This window comes from Aythya fuligula, chromosome Z, assembly GCF_009819795.1.
Source record: "Aythya fuligula isolate bAytFul2 chromosome Z, bAytFul2.pri, whole genome shotgun sequence".
Classification (NCBI taxonomy): Eukaryota; Metazoa; Chordata; class Aves; order Anseriformes; family Anatidae; genus Aythya; species Aythya fuligula.
In genome coordinates, this window is record NC_045593.1 from 78,830,307 (window position 1) to 78,849,076 (window position 18,770).

The window sequence follows — 18,770 nt, forward strand, 5'->3', positions numbered from 1 at the left end:
TAAAGAGTTTAATGAGTGAAGGAAAGAGGTGAAACAAAAACCAGAACCACCCAAGTGGTGTAGTCATTCACCACCTCCCCAGGTAGACTGATGCCCACCTCCACCCCAGACCTCCTCCCCGCTGTTGATGCTGCATGATATTATAGGGCAGGGGGTATGGGATGGACAGCTTGGGCCAGCTGTCCTGGCTGTGTCCCTGCCCAGCACCTTGCCTACTCGCTGGGGACAGACAGCAGCTGAAATGCTGTGGTGTTGTTAGCTCTGCTGTAGCCACCAGTGCAGAACAAAGCACCGTACTGGCTGCTGCAATGAAAGGTAACTCCAATCCCAGCCTGACCCAGCACAGAAGTCCATGGTATGTAGTGCACACACCATATTGTCTGACATTTTATTAAGAATGTGCTGTATCACTTTATAAGAGGCCTTTGAGCCAGTTTCAATAGATTGCCTGTATTTTATGCCCAACAGTCTGAATACTTAATTGTATTTATTGTGGTCGTGGCAATATAATACATTTCTCTACAGTTCCTAATGACCTCTTGCAGTGCTCCAGAAAACCAATATATTTCAGATTGTTGTTCATTTTTGTCTGCTTTTTATTTTCCAGTCTGATGCAAATGTTTAGTGACCTTTCCTACCATATTCTTAGGGCTGATTTCCTTCATCTGGTCATGCAGCCATCAGAAACGTGTCTACTGACCTATCATCTGATGTACAGCCTCAGATAACCATGATGCATTAGTGTGTAAATCAGCGAGAAAGCAGCCCCAGAAACATTATCACGATCAATAGGCTGTGTGCTCTGACAGCTCTCACCATTCCTTCTGCCCCACCTGTATTTCACTGGGTTATTCATGCTTCCCATACATCCCACAGGTACAAGACGTGGAGCCTACTTCTGAGTTGATATATACTATATCTATATCTAAATACAATTAGTTTTGCTACTAACATATACTGATACAATGCTACACTCAGTTAAAGTTAAGCTGTGAGACCAAGACATGTTTCCATGTTCTTATGTCCAGATGCATTTAAACCTACATTTACAGCTCTCTAAATGCTGGTACTGACATGTATCATCAAAAGATTATGCATGATCAATGCAGATGTAAAGCTAGGCAACTAAGGCTCATAACAGGATTAAGTCTGCCTGCGTCTTTTATATTATTAACCTAACAGAGTCTTCTGCATTGGAAATTTCATTTAAGGAAAATTATGTATTCTTTATTTTAAAAAGAAAATACAAAGTTTGCATCAGTGCAATTATCTCCTGTGTTGTCCTTATTTATTTTATAAGGCTAAGCAATCAGAGGTTGCTCATTGATCACTAAATGAACAGGTTAACTTGCTGTTTGAAAAGAAGGCACAAAGTAAGTCTCATTGTATTTACCACAGAAGTATCAGGGACTACATATTTTATAATGATGTACAGTGTTGATATGCATGTTAATCTCTCCAGCTCATTAGCAACAGGTTTGGGAGGATGGACACTGATAAATAACTGCTATTCTGAAGAGAATTACTAATTATTTTCCTTCAGTGTCTTCATTAAAGTTCCTGGGGAAATACATTATGAAGAATGAGAGGGAAAATCACTTTTCATTTCTTCAGGAGTGGGCCTTGTGTTTCATGAAAGAGTTGCAATTTATAATTAAAAGTCAGGAAGATTCAAGATGTGTATGTTCAGAAATCTATAATTGAAGTGCTAATACTCAGCCACCATTCATCAAAAGGTATTATCAGCTCTTTATATGTGCCATTATATTGTTCTCATTTCTAGGTCTGGTAGAGATACGCAATCAGGAAAAAATCACAACATCTGTTCTGGTACTTTTCTGTTGAAATATGGCACACTGTTAATGTTCAGACTGCACATCTGGCCGACAGACCAACTGTCTGCACACACACATGGATGGATTTTGTCTCTTAAAAGACAACTTTTGGTGAAGGACAGAAGTTGAAAGGGGGTTGAAAGTAAAGCATGTACCTCTGTGAGCTTATTCTAGCAGAGCAGGGAGTAAACCACTGAAGCTCCAACCTTCCTAAGTACACAAAACTTGAAAGTTTTTTTAAATCTCAGTGTTTAAAATTGGGAGTGAATAGCTTTTCTGTGCACCACCTTAAATCTTCCTCAGAAATTAATAAGACATAGTAAATCATACCATGTTTCCCAAGTTTTGAAAATATTTTTCATTCAAACACTGCTTGGACCTTCAGATATGACCATCTTGGTCCACTCCCAAGCGTTGCAGTAGATCTTCTCTAGAGGTTATTAATAGGGCCAGGTTTGCAAGAAATACTGGGAAGCAGACTGCGGAGTAAGGTGCATGAATGAGAAGCGTGACTGTGAGCAAGCACCGGCCCTGTGCTGGTAGCCCTGCTGGAAGTCTCACAGCAGGGCTGCACTGCAGACACCTTTTATCTTTATGGAAATTAATTTGCCTAAGTAGGAGTGCAGAAGAGAGGATAAGAACTGATAAATATCCCAAGGAATCTGACTTGAAGGAAATGAAATTGTCAGTTTACATTTCTGGTGCTCATTTAGACAGCAGAAAAGGTACAAAAATGTTTTTAGTCTCATTGAAACCTTTGCTTTTTTTATCTAGAAGAACAAAGGGAACACATTGAAGGGAGCAGAACACCAGGGTTGATTTTGCCAGAAAAAAAACTTACCTACCACAAAGACCCCATGAAGGAATCCAGGAAAATGCCACCTTCTATCTCTGCTCTGCATTTGCTGTCAGTTTGTCTGAGATAAGTTGTATCTGTTTCAAGGGACTGCAATATAAGTGCTTCAAAAATGGCCTCATTTTTCAAAAGTTTTATTGTTAAGTTTAAGACTAGACAAGGTCATACTGGTTTTACATCATCCTACATGATTTAAGTATATACAAAACCATTTGAATATTACACAGCTTGAAAGGTTGCAAAGGTCATTGTGTCTGAGACACTTCTGTACTTACTGACACATCAGAAGCCAGCACTGAATATTATAGTTCATATTTGTTGTATAGCAAAGATACACTCATTTAGTATCCTTAGTCTTCAAAACCCACACTAATTTGTATGCAGCCATTCCGAAAGAGAAAGTCAACCCCAAGACCAGAGGCAGTTAACACAATAAGCCCTTAGCATAGATAAAATGAAGCCTTGCACCTGTGCTTGATTTCCCAGGCTAACAATGTAGCACCTTGCAGAGTGGCAGGAAGGTGCCTACAGATACTTAGCTGGTTCAGGGTGAAATTTAATTAGGAAAACACTTCCACTCCTGTTCAATGTCATTGTCACAATTAATATTGAAGCCAAGGACCATTTCTGAGTGTTCTTCCATCCCCTCCTAAGGGGACATTCCCTATATCCACATCTGTTTTGGGGATGACAATTGCTTCCGCTGTTGTGTTAATTTATCACTTGTCCCTTATGTCAATGATTTTCATGCACACAGAGAGGAAAATAAAATTAAAGGGAAAAATCGTAACACCAGACCATATCTGACTCAAATCTGTTTTGTTAAACCTGAAAAATTATTTCAGATTTACACTGCTGACAGAAGGAGCACAATTTGGTACTATGGGTGCACAATACTGTTTAAAGAAAGCTTGTTGGCAGCTAAAAACAATCTCAATGGGAAAAGTCCCAGCACATTGGGTGAAAGTGTAAGGGCATCATCTATATGTTTGTTTTTTTTTTTTGATAAATTATCAGAGCATCTTATCATGATGTATGGACTTTTCAGATTGTGAAGGCTGCTGGCAGATGGAAGCTGACAGAGAGTGAAAGGATGAAATTACTCATCTCTAATGCAAAACAAAACAACTGTGTTAGGTATCATGACAACACTACTTTTATATGCAGATAAGTGGGAACAATCAAATTACTAACACAAGACAAATTAACTCAAAGACAAAACTGATGTTGCAAAAGATGACCATGAAAAAAAAATCACTTGGGAATAAAAAATACAAACCAACTTTAAAATAACTTTGTGAACTAGGGGCTCTAATTTTCAGAAATGCCTCCCACTTTTTGGGTATACAGTCAACTAGCTAAATGGCTACATGGTGTTCTTCCTATCTATAAATAAATAAAGGGTAAATTGCACTCCCACAACTGAAAAATAGTTTTGGACATCTTTAAATACTGTGTGCTTCCTAAAAATATAAATATTCTCTTTTTTGAGGTGCCTGACGTGCACAACATGGGCAGTGTGTAACGTAGGAATGCCCTGGTCCTCCAATATTCACAAAACTTCTTGCTCTTTAGAAATACCCCAAGATTGACTTTCTCTTCAAAATTGCTCACTATGTTTGAAGACCACTTCATATATACATCATTAAGGAATGCTGTTAACACAGTTACGGACAAGACAGTAACAGTCTAGTGGCTTTTGTTATGCAGCACAAAGTAAAAAATAAAGAACAAACTTAGCAGTGTAGCACAGGACCTCAACATTTCTTACACATACTTTCACCTTTATAAGACTCTTCTGTAGAAGTCTTTAAATGTCTAAGCCTTATAAAATAAATACTTGTATAAATACAGTTTAAGGATTAAGTCATTTTATAGAGAGGCAGGGTGTTCTGTTTGTTAAAATGTGACAGTTTAAGTGACGCTATCCGAAAACCGCCACCAATATATCCCCAATTCTTGTATGTAAAATTCCTGGCTGCTAATCTAGAGTCTTTCACAGTTAAATGGATTATATATTTTGTCTGTGGTGGAGAATGTGTGATTAAATGCAGGTTTTGAAATCCAAACCGTTTTGTTTCCAAAGCAAACTTTGCCCTTTGCAGACTGTGGGCCAGTTGGGTGTTTGTCTGGGAAGCAGGACCCAGGCTCATACTTCAGCATTTTGGTTTCAGTGAGAGTGTAACAGTGACAAAAAATAAGTTCAGTGACATTTGCTAAAACATGCAGCTGTATATATATATTTTTTATTTTTTTTTCCCCCACATCAAAATGTTATGAAATTAACAAGGTGACCCCACGTGCCATCATTTCAGGTAGGAAAAAGCCCCCTCACTCCTTGTCCTAGTTTTTTTTTTTTTTTTTTTTCAGATGCTGGTGCTACACTAGCATAGTCATGGAGAACCTAGTGCCTAGGGAACCAGGAGTGCCTCACAAGGTTGGTATCGTTACCTCTGCCACTGGGGAAACGGAGGCACGAGGGTGAGGTCACTTGCCCAAGAGTGCCCAGCAGACAGGTACCAGAGCTGTGACTGCAGCACACTTCCTCAGGCTCTTGCACCTTGCTGCTTGGCCACCCTGCCTCACCAGCTGCTTCAAGGAGCCATGGCCATGTGGCCATGGCCATGTGGCCCACCCACCTGTCCTGTTTCCAGATTCTACAGCCAGGTGTAGCAATGCCGACCATCCCCAGCTTACACCGATGACCCACAAGATCTGCCCTGACATCAAATACCTAACTGTACCTCTGGTGTCCTCCATGCCCCCTCACTGTTCAGTTTTCCCTCCTCAAATCTGTTTATGACACCAGGGCCCTTGCTGACTATCCTGTTGTTCAAACAGCACAGTATGTATGAAGTATCTCTGCAGATGAAGCATGACAAAGATCAGCCTCCTCATGTCTCATCATCTGCAACGACACAGGTGGGAGCAAAGGGTAACAGGTGCCCAGATTTGGTGAACTACAACTTCTCTTGCCTCCATTCTTGTGAAGAAAGACATGACCATTCACATTCTTCTGAATGAAAGACATAAGAGCCTAGTGAGAAGGTTTCCCTGGAGTCAGGAGTCATTCCTCCTGTGCATCTTGTAGCATCTAATTCCCTCACCCCATGTGTGCCTCCTCACAGAAATTCAGGAGGTTTCTGAAGGAATTAATCACGCATACAGCTCCATCTAGAGTTGCTCACTCCTGGGCAAGTCACCAAAGGGCTCAGGATTTATGCTGTGCTGTGTGCTTGTACTTTTGTGAGTACTGAGGATGAGAATCCTCAGGTACCACAGAGTCTCATCTCAGCCTCCTTGAAAAAGCACACCTCAAGCAGAATTAATACACTTTGGCAAATTCATTAACTTCATAACATACTGATAGCAGATTTTGTTCCGTATACAAACAGGTCACCTCTTTCAGAGAAAACAACATTAAAGGTGATACTGAACAGAAAAGATGTTAGTTATGTCTACTGCATGCAAAATTGAGAAGGAAAATGGGTTTAGCTACTTGCATGGACTCTGCTGTTGAGATGAAAATAATGAAAGGTAGCTTGTAATATCACAGGTACTGTATTTTACAGTACCATAGAGTATTTTCCAAAATATATGTCATAAATACTGACAGTGTTTGATAGGCACAATTACTATAATGCAGTCATCCCCAAGTAAACTTATTGCTAAAAGCTGCAGTATCACTTTTTGCAAGTAAGATGACAGAATGATTTATGGAGAACTCGTCAGCCCAATGTTTCTAAAGCTGCAAATAAGCTTTGTCACGCTATTTCTCTTCCCTTGTAAAAAGGATGCTGCGGTTTTTCCCTAACACATTTGAACTAGTGCGAACAACTTAAAGGAGAGCTAGAAAGATAATTCCACAGCTAAAGGGACAACACTAACAGATTTCAAGGACAAAATCGGATTGGATCTTTTAAAGGGCAGGCTTAGACCTCCTTGCGAAAGACAGCTAGCGGCCTACCATAAAATGAGCACTTGGTCATGAAAAACCCACTCAGCTTCCTACAGGCTTTGCGCAGTTTCTTCTAGGGAGGGACTGGTAGGTGTGTGGAGAGCTGTGAGGCCTGGCGGAGCCCCGCGTCAGTCCTCCTCTGTGCAGCCCAGCAGCTCCGACCGCAGGGTGATCCGGCCGTACCACGACCATGGGATGATGCGGATGTGCCGGGCGTAGATTGGGGGGTCGATGACATTCTTACGGTGCGTATCATTGTCGAAGTTACCCTGGAACACCTGGAAGACAAGCAGCAAGAATATGGGTGGCTATGTGAGTGCTGAGTGATGACTGAGTGAGCAAGGGGAGCCTGGGACAGATCTCCCTTCTCCCCCTGACACCTGCTGGGTTCAGGAAGGGCTGGTCCTCTCTGCACAGAGTTTTCCACATCTATTCCTCGTGGTTGGCGTTTTATAAGATGTCTGACAAATACTGGCCCAGAACCAGAACTGCATCCCTACTTCGTGAAGATCTACCCAGTGTGTTTCTCAGAGAACAGGGAACAACGTCCTCTAAAAAAACACCAGATACCTGGAAAATACCTCCATGAAATAATATCCGTGGGATCCAAAAGGACCTGACAAAGCAAGCCAAGTGCCTGAAACTCTGTAAATAGGGGCCAAAGGAGAGAGAAGAAACCTGAAATCTGGTGGGGCAGGTTACAGAGAAATGACCTCATGTATGTGTCCCAGAAGCTGTGTGGGGTCATGGCTCAGGCCTGGGAATTTCACTGCATGACACTGAGGATTCAGTCCTTGGTTGGAAGCACCATTAACATTTACAAAATCAAACATCTTTTTACTTGGCATTTGTATCATGTCAAGTTAATCTCAGGAGATCCTGTTATTGTTTTGAATGAAATAACATTAGTAATTAAAGTTAAGAAGGATTTTTACCCTATCACTCACAAATGTAATTTGGATGCAACTGCATAAGCCATCATAAAGCTAGTGATTCTCAAGGATACTATCTTTTGTTGAAAAATACTACATGAATTAATAGCATTGGTAAGCAGTAAAGTTTGTAATTTAATTTAAAAAAAATCTTTACACAGTATAATGAATGTTTAGACATTATTTCCATTAGTATGTTTTAGCCAATACATCAGTGAGTTCCCAAACTCCTGTCTGTGTTAGAACAATGACAGATTTTCCCCCTAAAAGCCACAATTCAAATTCAAAGGCCACAGTATTACTTTTTGGCAAAATGATCAGATTTTCCTCCTGAGATATTTTCCGTTTATATGGGAAATGTTCAGTGTCTTCAAATGTCAGCCGATTCACTTTCCATTTACAAAAACAGTATTTGATGGATTTTTAACTTGAAATGAGTGAGTTTCATTTGCATCAAGCAGAAAAGGAATATGAACCTTCTGCACAAGTGTTTATATGACTGAATTAGTGCAGAATAACAATTTTCTTGGAAGTTCTTAGGAAAAATGTCAGAGGTTGAATTCAGAAGAAGCTCAACCACTATTTTAGTCTTTAAGCTTCTCTCAAGTGCTATCAATCTGGCATTTTCAACAAAACATGTACACTCCACAAGTGCTGCTCTTTCACAAGTGATATATTTCCCTCCTCGCCTGGCATCTCAGCATAGAGAGTTGGGAGCATTCAAGTACCTAGCAGTTAAGAGAGAGAGATAAAACTGCAAGACAGACTGACCACAGAAACATCAGTGCTGCGACTCTAAGGGAAAAAAATATGTATTTATGACAGGAAAATTTTTTGTTGCCTGAGTACAGTCTTGATTACATTAATCAGCTAGAGCTTGGCTAAGATTGCTTCTGTATTTGAGTTTCATTTGTTGTAATGCAACATACAATAAAAGGCAGTAAGCTCATTTTTAAAATTAGAGTGGCACCCCCCAATGTACAATCTGCAGCAAAGAAAGATTAGAAGTAGAAGGATTTTCATTTGATTTCTTGCGCATGCATGCAATATATCTGTTGGTATTTTTTTACCAAGCCAGATGATAAACAATGCAGAGCTACAAATAATTCTTGCTGCAGAGGTACTGGAAAATTCTCTTTTTTTTGTTTTCCCCATGGAAGACTTATCTCAGAGATAACATTTTGACTAAGGCTTAGAACAAAAAATGTCTTTGTTTACCAGAAGAACCCATCTACAGCCCTCACATACAGCTACATAAAATCCATACCCACATGCAGCTATGCAAAATAAATGAAAATATCTGATGCAAACCAAGCAACAAAGGAAAAAGTTGGATTATGCTATTTACTTAGTGCAGGAAAAGAAAACAAACACACATATGATGTCATTAGCATTTAAATCCAAACTCATCTGTTTTGGAGGCCAATTTATGCAAATCTGAAATTTACCTTTCCTCAAAATTCAAGATCCAGTCCCAAGAAATTAACTCAAAGTGCCAGGTCAGAATAAGGATTTTAGGGAAATAAATTTATCAGAAAGTGAGCAGAGCTTTGCCAGCATCCACAAATGCGATCAGCATGAAATACAGCACTCCAAGAGCAAAAGTATGGGATTTTTTGTTGTGCACTAATGACAAATTTATTATGGGAAAAGTATGTTATTTGCCATTCTTCACTTTACCTCAGCATAAATTCACTAATGGAGTCAAGAAACTTGGATACAACAAGGAGGACAAAGGATAAAATCTGTTCATTGACTTATTGGTAGAAAAAAAGCTATTTCTGTAGCCAAAAATATAATTTTTCTTTATTTACTTGTTGTTTGTGGCCAAACAGTCAATACTAAATGAACCAACTAAGCAATTAAAAGCTTTTGAAGACCTGGTAGCGTCATACCATAAATGATCACTTCTCAGTTTTTGAGTTCATTTCTACAACACCTCTCTGAAAACTGTAGTGGTTTATTAGCATTGAAGAAGCTCATATTGCAAACCTAATACATAGCTCTATGCAATTTTTCATATATAAAAAAAAATAATAATAATAAAAAAAAGCCCAGTAACAAACAAAGCCAAGCTAATTATACTAGGCAAGGAACAGAAAGCAAAGTGCAAGTCACTGATGTGGCAGTGTATAAATCCGGGGTACATGCTCGTTTTGAGTTCTGTGTGGGTGCAAATCTGCTCCTCTCATCTCAACTTCATCAGCAGAAGTGAAGCACAGCAAATCAGCAAGACAGTCACAAGCACAGAAGGATGCCTGTTAGAATATTATCACATAGACTAAGCCTCTTGAGACTGGAAGGAGGTATGATGGATGTCTATAAAATCATAAATGGCACAGTGAAGATCAATCACAGACAATATTGCACTGTCCCCTTCCAGTGAAATAAAACAAATGAGTCACCTAAAGGTCATGGTTCTCCACACAACACGTAATTAAACCATGGCACTCTTTCTCACAATCTTTAGGTATTAGTAAAGATCAGATAAGCCGTTAAGGGTGAGATCAGCTGAGGGCTGTTAAACATATAGGTAAAAGAGAGCTGGAGGCTAGGAAAGAATTACCAGGGAAGAATCATGGCATTATTATTTTTTCTCCTCCGGTTATCTGCTAGAGGATGCTCCCTGTCACGGAGGCAGGCCACTCCTGTGGACAGAGCTTCAGCCTCACTGAACACAGTGGCTGCCACCTCTCCAGGTGCCTGTGTTTGTAAAAGTGGGTTTAAGCTCCTAATTTTTGACAATCATGTTTCAGAATGCTTTTTTTTTTTTTTTTTTTTTTTTTTTTTTTTTTATTTACAGTGGGCACATCTATTTATGCCAGTTTGCATACTTAAAAGGTGAAATTTACTAAACATTTACTCAGAAGCTTCACTAAGTTTACACATACACACCCCACACACGTATGTAGCTCCTCTGTAGCTTAGTCTCTTACAGCTGCTATTAAAATAAAAAAAAAATAGAAAATATATGATAACATTTTATGATCAGTTAATGAAAAAAAAAAAAGAGAACAAAAGCCTGGAAAATACATAATGATATTCTCTGCAAAAAGATTTCTGAATTTAAATAAATCTTGTTTATAACTGTCAAACAAGCAATTTGGTTGTCTTGCCTTTAAATACTCTCTGAATTTTTTTAATTAGAACTAAGTGTTTTATGCCATAAGCAACAAATCCAAATTAAGACAATGCAAGTTGATTCATCTTTTAAAAAGAAAACTGCATGTATCTTTTATGAAGAATACTTTTAGAAGAACTATCTGAAGAAGAATAGCTTGTGAAAATTGAAATTATTAGAATCAATGCTTGCTCCAAATGTGGGGCTGGACATCTGTTTTTATGGCATGTCCACAGGGCTAATTAACAGATGGCTGCAGCGGGGGGAATTGTGGTGCAAGGAACAAGAAAATTCAGTGAGCCTGATTCTCCACAGAGATATTTCTGGATCCCATTTCTTGCAGAAACTGAAATTATAAGAAAAGTTTGCATTCTAGGTTCCTGATAATAGCAGAGGTTATTACCCAGAGGTTCCTGGGTAATAGCAGAGAACTGAAACTTTTAGCATGCGAGCTTCAGATGGTTCAGTCATTATACCGTCTGCTATACCATAACTGTATGTTTTACTCTGTGCACAGTATTTTATACAGGTTCTTGGACCAGTTAATCCTGCTCATATTGGAGGCAGAGTATTTTAAAGAGTAGCCAGACATGGCTTCCACTGGAGTTTGCTTCAGTGCATTACATCTCAGTGGTATGACAAATAGAGGAACACTATTCACTTCAAACATAAAAGAAAGCTGCATGAAAAATAATTTTTGATAGTGATGTTCCATTATTTCAGAAATACTATTCATTGAAAAAAAAAAAAATTGCTTAAGCAAGAAAGGGAATTTGCAGATAAGAACAGCACATTTAGTTGCTTTGAATTTTTTTTTTCTTGGAGAACAAGAGAACACCATGAAGAGTTACAAGTAAATAACACCAGGTCAAAGATGGTAAAAGATGTCCTGATTTCTTACCAGAAAACGAACTGATGTATTTAGGTATTTGACTGTATTTTAGAACGATTCAGTCCCATGAAAGATGCTTCTACAAAAGATTGAGCAGAGTTTTTTAATATACACAAATAAATGTGCAGATATATGCACCTGTGTTTATGTAGTGATTTAGAGGGCAGATAAATGACATTGTTCCTTTTCAGTTGGTATGTAGAAAGTCTCTTTGGGTGGCTGGAGATCCACCACTTCTGATCTTAGCCATCCTTCTGTTCTTCTTTGCTGAGCGCCCAGGAGTGGCTGAAGAGTCAGGATCTGGTTGGCATGCAATGGATAGCTAGGCAAAAGTGTCCAGTGCAAGGACTGTTTTTTACATTTTTGTAATCTATGAATAAAATTATGTGTAACCTGATCATTATTTTTATCTCAAGTTCACAATGGATACCAGGCATGTAAAACTTGTAAAGAATACTAACACATTTTTTTTTCTTTTTTCTTTTTCTACTCAATATATCTTCTGATTCCACTTAAATGGGAATTTTCTCCACTGCACATAGTTTGTGAGTGATTTACAATAGAAAGTTCAAAGCCAAGCAAAAAGAGAAATATTTTGAAGACCAAACTCCTTTAAGAAATGTTTACAGAAATTCACGTTAGCTCAGCTGAAGGTAATAGGAGCCACCTGTAATTTAAACCAGTGGAGAATTTAGACTAAGGGCTTGAAAAACTTAGACAAACACTCAGAGGGACCCTGGGAGGCAAGACACAGTGTTGAAACATTGCCCTGATCTTGCATGGGGTCAATATATTGATATATGTTGTTTATGCTCAATAGGGCTGTTTTGCTTTGTGCAAGCCTTATCATCAGTCAAGTTCCTTCAGGCAAAATACCAGGAAAGCACAACACACCATCCACACCACACAGAAAAATGGGCCACAGATTCTAAGCTGTAAGCAAAATTTCCACTCTCCTTTCCAGTCAGTCACACAAACCAGTGAAACCTAACTGACTGGTAGTTTCTTGTCGCATCTCAGGTGAAAAAAATCAAGTATAATGGAGATTTTTTCCCAGTGAAATTAAAAATATTCTATTAAATTAAAATAAAATATAATATATTAAATAGGAGCACTAAATAAAAATAATATAAATAATAATAATACAATTACTGCTTAGCTATGTCGAATATGTGGGTTGTTTATAGGAATTTGATCTATCAATTTAAATCAGGTATTATTATAATCCAACATCAAAAAGAAAAAAAAAAAAACAAAACAGTAAAACCTAGCAGAAACCTGGTAATCCAACTTCTTGCTTACATGTATGTTTTTGTCTTCTGTTCCTATAGCAATTAATGAGACACACAAAGCATATAGCTTATAACTTGTTCTTCAGTTTGTCCACAAATCCAGTGGCCGTTGTCTACCTGCAGTTACTCGCACATCTGTTGGCTAATAAGAATTGACAATACTACAATGTGCTAGACTTCCTTAGACTACTTTCACATATGTACTCATTTTAAAAATCAGCCTATAAAATGCCATTTGACTCTGCAGTTGGCCTTGAGTTACTTACAGCATGTCATGCAATTTATAAATCACATTTGGAATGTGATCCAAAAAAAAAAAAAAAGGTCAAATCTGGTTTGGTTGCCCTTAGCGTTGTAGAAATAGTGAGCTACTGACCTCTAGTTGAGGAAAACAAGATAGCTCTGGTCCTTTTCCTAACATGTAGCTTCCTCCTACTTGCCAACCAGCAATTTAATTTGTTTATTTTTTTGCATCGTGAAAAGAATAGGAAAAGAATTCATATTTTCAATGGATCTCATACAAACTATTTAAAATGAATGAGAGAACAAGAAAAGTATTGAAGAAATGTTTTTCTTTTTTTTTTTTTCTTCGTCTTTTCCCCCCACTACCACTAACTTTTAGTCTGCATTCACAGAAGCTTAGCATAGATGTGAACTAAAATCAATGGCAGTTGAAACAGCAAAAGGCAAACAGGAGCTGCAGGAGTCTGTTCTTGGAACAACATTTCCATTTGTTACTGGGCAAAGAAGAAAACTGAATACCACATTTCCTTCTGTTTAAAACAACTAATTTGTTGAAGGGTCACCTTCAACAAATATAGGCTGCAGGTAGTGCACTTGTGAGTACAAGATACTATTTTTTTGTTTGTTTGTTTCTCTGTTTTTCTCTGTACAATAATTTCACAAATGATGTAAAAAAAGAGACACAAGTGAGTAGCTTCAGGAATTCATTAAGATCTGCTGATGCATTTGGAGTCTTTCCGTAAACTACTGAACAGTGAGATGATCAGCACCAGATAGGGTTAATGTGCTTTAAAGTCACTATATTCATCCACAAATCCTTATTTTCAGGCTGAAATATCTCCATAATTTCTGGATGTGAGATATTCTTTTTTTTTTTTTTCCTTGTAAAATGACATATTTGTTTGGACTTCAAAACATGTTGTTTTTCCTTTATCTTTTCTTCTTTTCTCTGAGAGTTTTTGGAACCATCTTTCTCCTAAACTATTGGATGTCTGGACAAGGATCACAAGGATGAGTAAATCACCTGTGGGGGAAATCAGAAATCTATATATTCTATCCTTCTCAGAGGAAATCATTACACACAGTTATTAAATAGAATGAATAAGGGTAAATTATGAATAATTTATTCTCACTGCTGTTGATAGTTGCCAGTGTCTACCTTTCATCTCCCTTTTGTATCTTCAGGGGACAGCAAAAAACATTTAAAGCTTCACTTTGCTGTGAAAACAGAGTTTCTTCTGAAATGTTCTTCCATTTTGGGCCAAACCTTACATCTTTACTTAAGCAAAAGAAATTGGTGTGGGTGTCGTGAAAAGGCACTACTCTAAGGCAGGACCAGTTATGCTGTTTCTCTTCTGCTCCTCATGGATGATGCATAGCCTTGTGTTTTCTTTGGTTGTTTTTATTTTTCATTTGTCTTTTGTGTCACTCCACTGCAAAGGAGTGGGCAAGAGAACATCCAGTATTTTTGCTGCTGCACACTACCAGTGGGCAAACCTCATGAAAGCACACTATTACTGTATACCAGGCTGGTGTGGTGATGAAGGGTTTCACATCAAAATGAAAGGTTTTACTCAATAATGCTCCGTGCCTTGGGTATTTAATGTAATTAATATGTTCTCAGAATGAAATGGAGGTTAGAAATGTAAATGTTTGTTAAAAGTGCAGATGTGACCAAGCTTTTCCCATTTTGGAAGGTGGGATCAAAATTTGCAGTGGTCTTGACAAACCGGAGAGATGGATGGTGCAATTAGTACACACCAGAATAATGGTGTGTACCAAGCCAAACCTTAGGAAGTGATAAGCAATATCAGAGATGACAGAGCAGGCAGTAGTTCTGTACTAAAGACTACATAAATTAGCACAGATTATAAATTGGATCTGAGGAAATAATAACATGCCGTTACAAGTAAAGGAAGGCACATACAGAGATCTCTTTCTCCCTCTCTCTAATCTATCTATATCTATATCTATAGGTCTATCTATTGTAAAACAGATGACATAGTATTTCGGCTCGATATTAATCAGATCTCATTTGAAACACTCCAACAAGTCTGGGAAACCAGCTTCAAAAAGAGGTTGTCCAAGCAGAATCCAAAAGAATAATTTGAAGCTGAGAAAGCATACCATATAAAGGAAGACTGAAAGAATGAAGATTATTTGTTCCCTTGAAGAAGCTGAGAAGAAAGATGTTAACATACTTCAATCAAAGCAAACTGTGTTAAAAAAGGAAGATAAAATCTGTTCCTTGTGTCCTCTGAGGACAGAGAGGTACTTTGACAGAGCATTGCAGGATGCAACCTTTCCACCTTTAACGATATTTAAGCACTGGGTTTGACTGCTGATACTGTAAAATTTTCATCACTGACTATTTCTAAGAACATATTGAACAATACTCAGGTGAAGAATGGTTTATGATATGAGCATTGTACTTTGGTCAGGTGAAGGACAAGTAAATGAATTAAGTCTTGACTTAATAAAGAGTTTTGACTTTTTAAGCCAGCAAGTTTAAACCTTAGTTCAAACAAGGAAGAACTACTTGCCCTAGGGTAAAGGACCTGGGGTTTGCTAAATCCCATTTTCTATTCAGAAGACCTCAGAGGAGATTGGTGAGAGAGGTCAAGAGGTACATGTCCTTGTGATCTCTCCAGGTCTTTTTCAGTCCTACCTTGAATATCTCCAGAGAAGGAGACTCAACAACCTCCCTCCTATGAAGTTATGCCAAGCTCACTGACAACTAGCATTTTTGGAATGTTCTGAAAGACTCTGGATGGCTTTTGTCATCTGAAAAAAAAAATGGAAATAGTAAAAATACTTTTTTTTAATGTTTGTGTATCAAAAGACCGAAGACTAGACCCTTACCCAGTGATCTGGTTTACTTTGTACAAATTAAAATTCAGAAGATATAATTTCTGATTTTGAGTTAGGTGAATTCAATCACATTCTGCCTTTAATTGCTCTTGATTTGTTAAAGAATCATAATAAGATGCATTTATTTTATTCTTAGGGATGTTAATTAATATGGGATGGGAGATGTTTTAATAAGACAATGATTAAGAGTTTTTCATTGTTCATAGCGGACTGTGCATATAGCAATTAACAATCTACCTGATGATGAAAGCAGAAAGAATTTAATTACTTTGGAAAATGTTATAAACAAGTGTGGACTGGAACAGTGAGACTGCATTTTGTTTTAGATTTGCTTGTGACTGTTACTGTGTTTCTCACTGGAGACTGGAACACAGGTTTCCTTTTTCAGTAAAATGAACACAACAGTTCAATAACAGAAGTTTGGCTTGGAGAAGACATTTCTTTCAGAGTGAATCTTTCACTTCTGCTTTTAAATGCCAGAGATTTAAAATGGGATGTGTGCAAAGTACTGAAGTGCCTATCTGTCATTTACGTTGAATGCATTTACGGTACGTTTACAAAAGGTGAGTTGTTTCTTTCCAATTTTTATCTGGCAACCAATTATACCAGACACATCCACAATCATAGGTGTCAGGACCTACTCTGTTGGATGGCTAAAATAGCTGATTTTTTTTTTTTCCCGTTTAAAAAACCTTTAGAACTTGTTGGGGAAAAATCTTGTTGAAGGATAGAACCACAGAGAGCAGCCACTTGGCTGCTTGTGACTTGACAGTGTCATCTTTTAATAATAATCCTCTTACAAACATAACATTTCTATGCACACATGAAGTTATGTACATATGTACATATTTAACCCAGTAATGCAGGATAGCTTACACTAATAAATGACTATATATACGATCAATCAGATAAAATCAGTAAAAATTAAGAGATGCTGCTGTCTAACCCCTCATCAGCAGATCTGCTTGTACTCATGCAACATAGATCAATGCATATCAAAAGCCTTCTCATTACCTAATAAATAAATAAATAAATATTGAATTAACCTATATAAAAATACTCTTTCTTTTATTCTAAGAAAAATAAGTACAAGTGGAAATATTTATTACTCCGATAATATAGATGTTAAAACCACCAGGTATGAGACATATATGTCAGACATATCAGCCATCTGGTATTTTTATTAATGTACATTTTGATTCAATTAGACATAATCCCACTAATATATTTAATAAATAATTCACATTTTGCCAGCTTTCTTAATGTATCCCTTAAGCAATGCATATGTGTTCAGGTTTTCACAGTATAAAAGTGTTATACAGTTTAAAGGAAATGTATAATGAATAATATCCTAAATAACAAGAGAAAAGTTAATTGCTTCTAAGTAAATCAATCAGGAAACCTATACTTTCTTTACACCTCCCATTAAATGTTTGCAAAGGAAGTTATGAAAGTTTTTATGTTTTGTATTCTTTTAATAGTGTAATAAAAATAATCTTTCCATTGGGTATTTGAAGCCCTAGAGTGAATAATTTCATTAAAAAAAAAAAAAAAAAAAAAAAAAAAAAAAGAGAGAGAGAGAGAAAATGGCTAGGTAATGAGGTGCATTAAAGATGTGCTTCACAGAAAATTATAGAAAATAGTGCACACTTACAAGAATATGCACTGAGACACTGTTTTCAAATATACAAATAAACTGCTATTTATATACCTTCTTCTGTAGAGTTTAAGGAAGAAATAATTTCAATAAATGGAGAACTGTAAAGTTTTATGCCCCATATTTAACAGCATTAAATCAGGTGCATTGCACTGATAGGTATGACATTATTGCACTGTGAATGTCACTGTGTTATACGACCCTTTTTTATTCACCTTTACTTTTATCTGTGGGACCCTATGCATAGCAACCCCATAAAGCAAGCATTGTGTAATAATCTACAGGCTTCCAGCACTGAAATTACTCCAGGCATTACTACCCTATATGCAACCACAATATCATTTTTCTCTTTGCTTTACCTTATCCTTCTTTTGTTTTTCATCCTGGTATATTATCCAGCGCTCCCCATCATTACTGTAAGCAAGCTTGTACGATCCCACAAACTGGACATGACCAAAATCTTTAGCTCCTTGAGTAATTATGCCAGTGACCTTTGTAGGGACAAGAAGGTCGACCTAAACAAAACAAGACACAGGAGAACATAATTAGAACAGTTTCACACAAAAATCACATCACAAAAAAAAAAATATTAAAACAGTGCATTGCTCTTTTAGGTGAGATGTTGGCACAATTTAAGACATCTTTTCTTCTCCATTCTCCAGGTTAGTGTTAGACGACAGAGAAATTCACTTCTGTATCCCGTTTGTTATTCATTGTTTTTACCACATCACGGCGCAAACAGGACAATCTTGTACTGTTTTTGATTGTCGTAGGTGCTACACACATTCCTAACAAAAGCACAGTCTCCGCTGCAACACATTCATCGCCAGAGTGTGTTCCCTTTTGCTCATATTAATCAGAACACAGCATGCCAAAGGATGATTCCCCAATTCCTTTCTATTTCCTTTGCAATGACAGAGACTGTGCTTTATAAAGTCTTTTAAAAATTTGCTATCATATATTTCCTACTGAACTCTCTTTAAGACTCGTATGTCTTTTTCTACCTCTAAAGCTCTAGCTTTTAGCACTGACATTTTGGAGCTTTTTATTTTATAATCATAGCACAAATAAAATTCAAATTCAAATAAAATCTTAAAGCCTAAAAAAATCTGG

General features: G+C 37.4%; 1 protein-coding gene across 1 annotated transcript in view; it reads right to left on the bottom strand.

Annotated features, from left to right (window-relative positions):
- Positions 1-2,809: 2,809 nt before the first annotated feature.
- Positions 2,810-18,770, bottom strand: part of EDIL3 (EGF like repeats and discoidin domains 3) — a 275,384-nt gene continuing 259,423 nt past the window's right edge. The window contains exons 10-11 of the mRNA XM_032206563.1: positions 18,017-18,172; positions 2,810-6,927 (exon numbers count right to left, since the gene is read on the bottom strand). Coding sequence (XP_032062454.1) covers positions 6,778-6,927; positions 18,017-18,172 — 306 coding nt within the window. The 3' untranslated portion in view covers positions 2,810-6,777. The remainder of the gene's footprint in view (positions 6,928-18,016; positions 18,173-18,770) is intronic.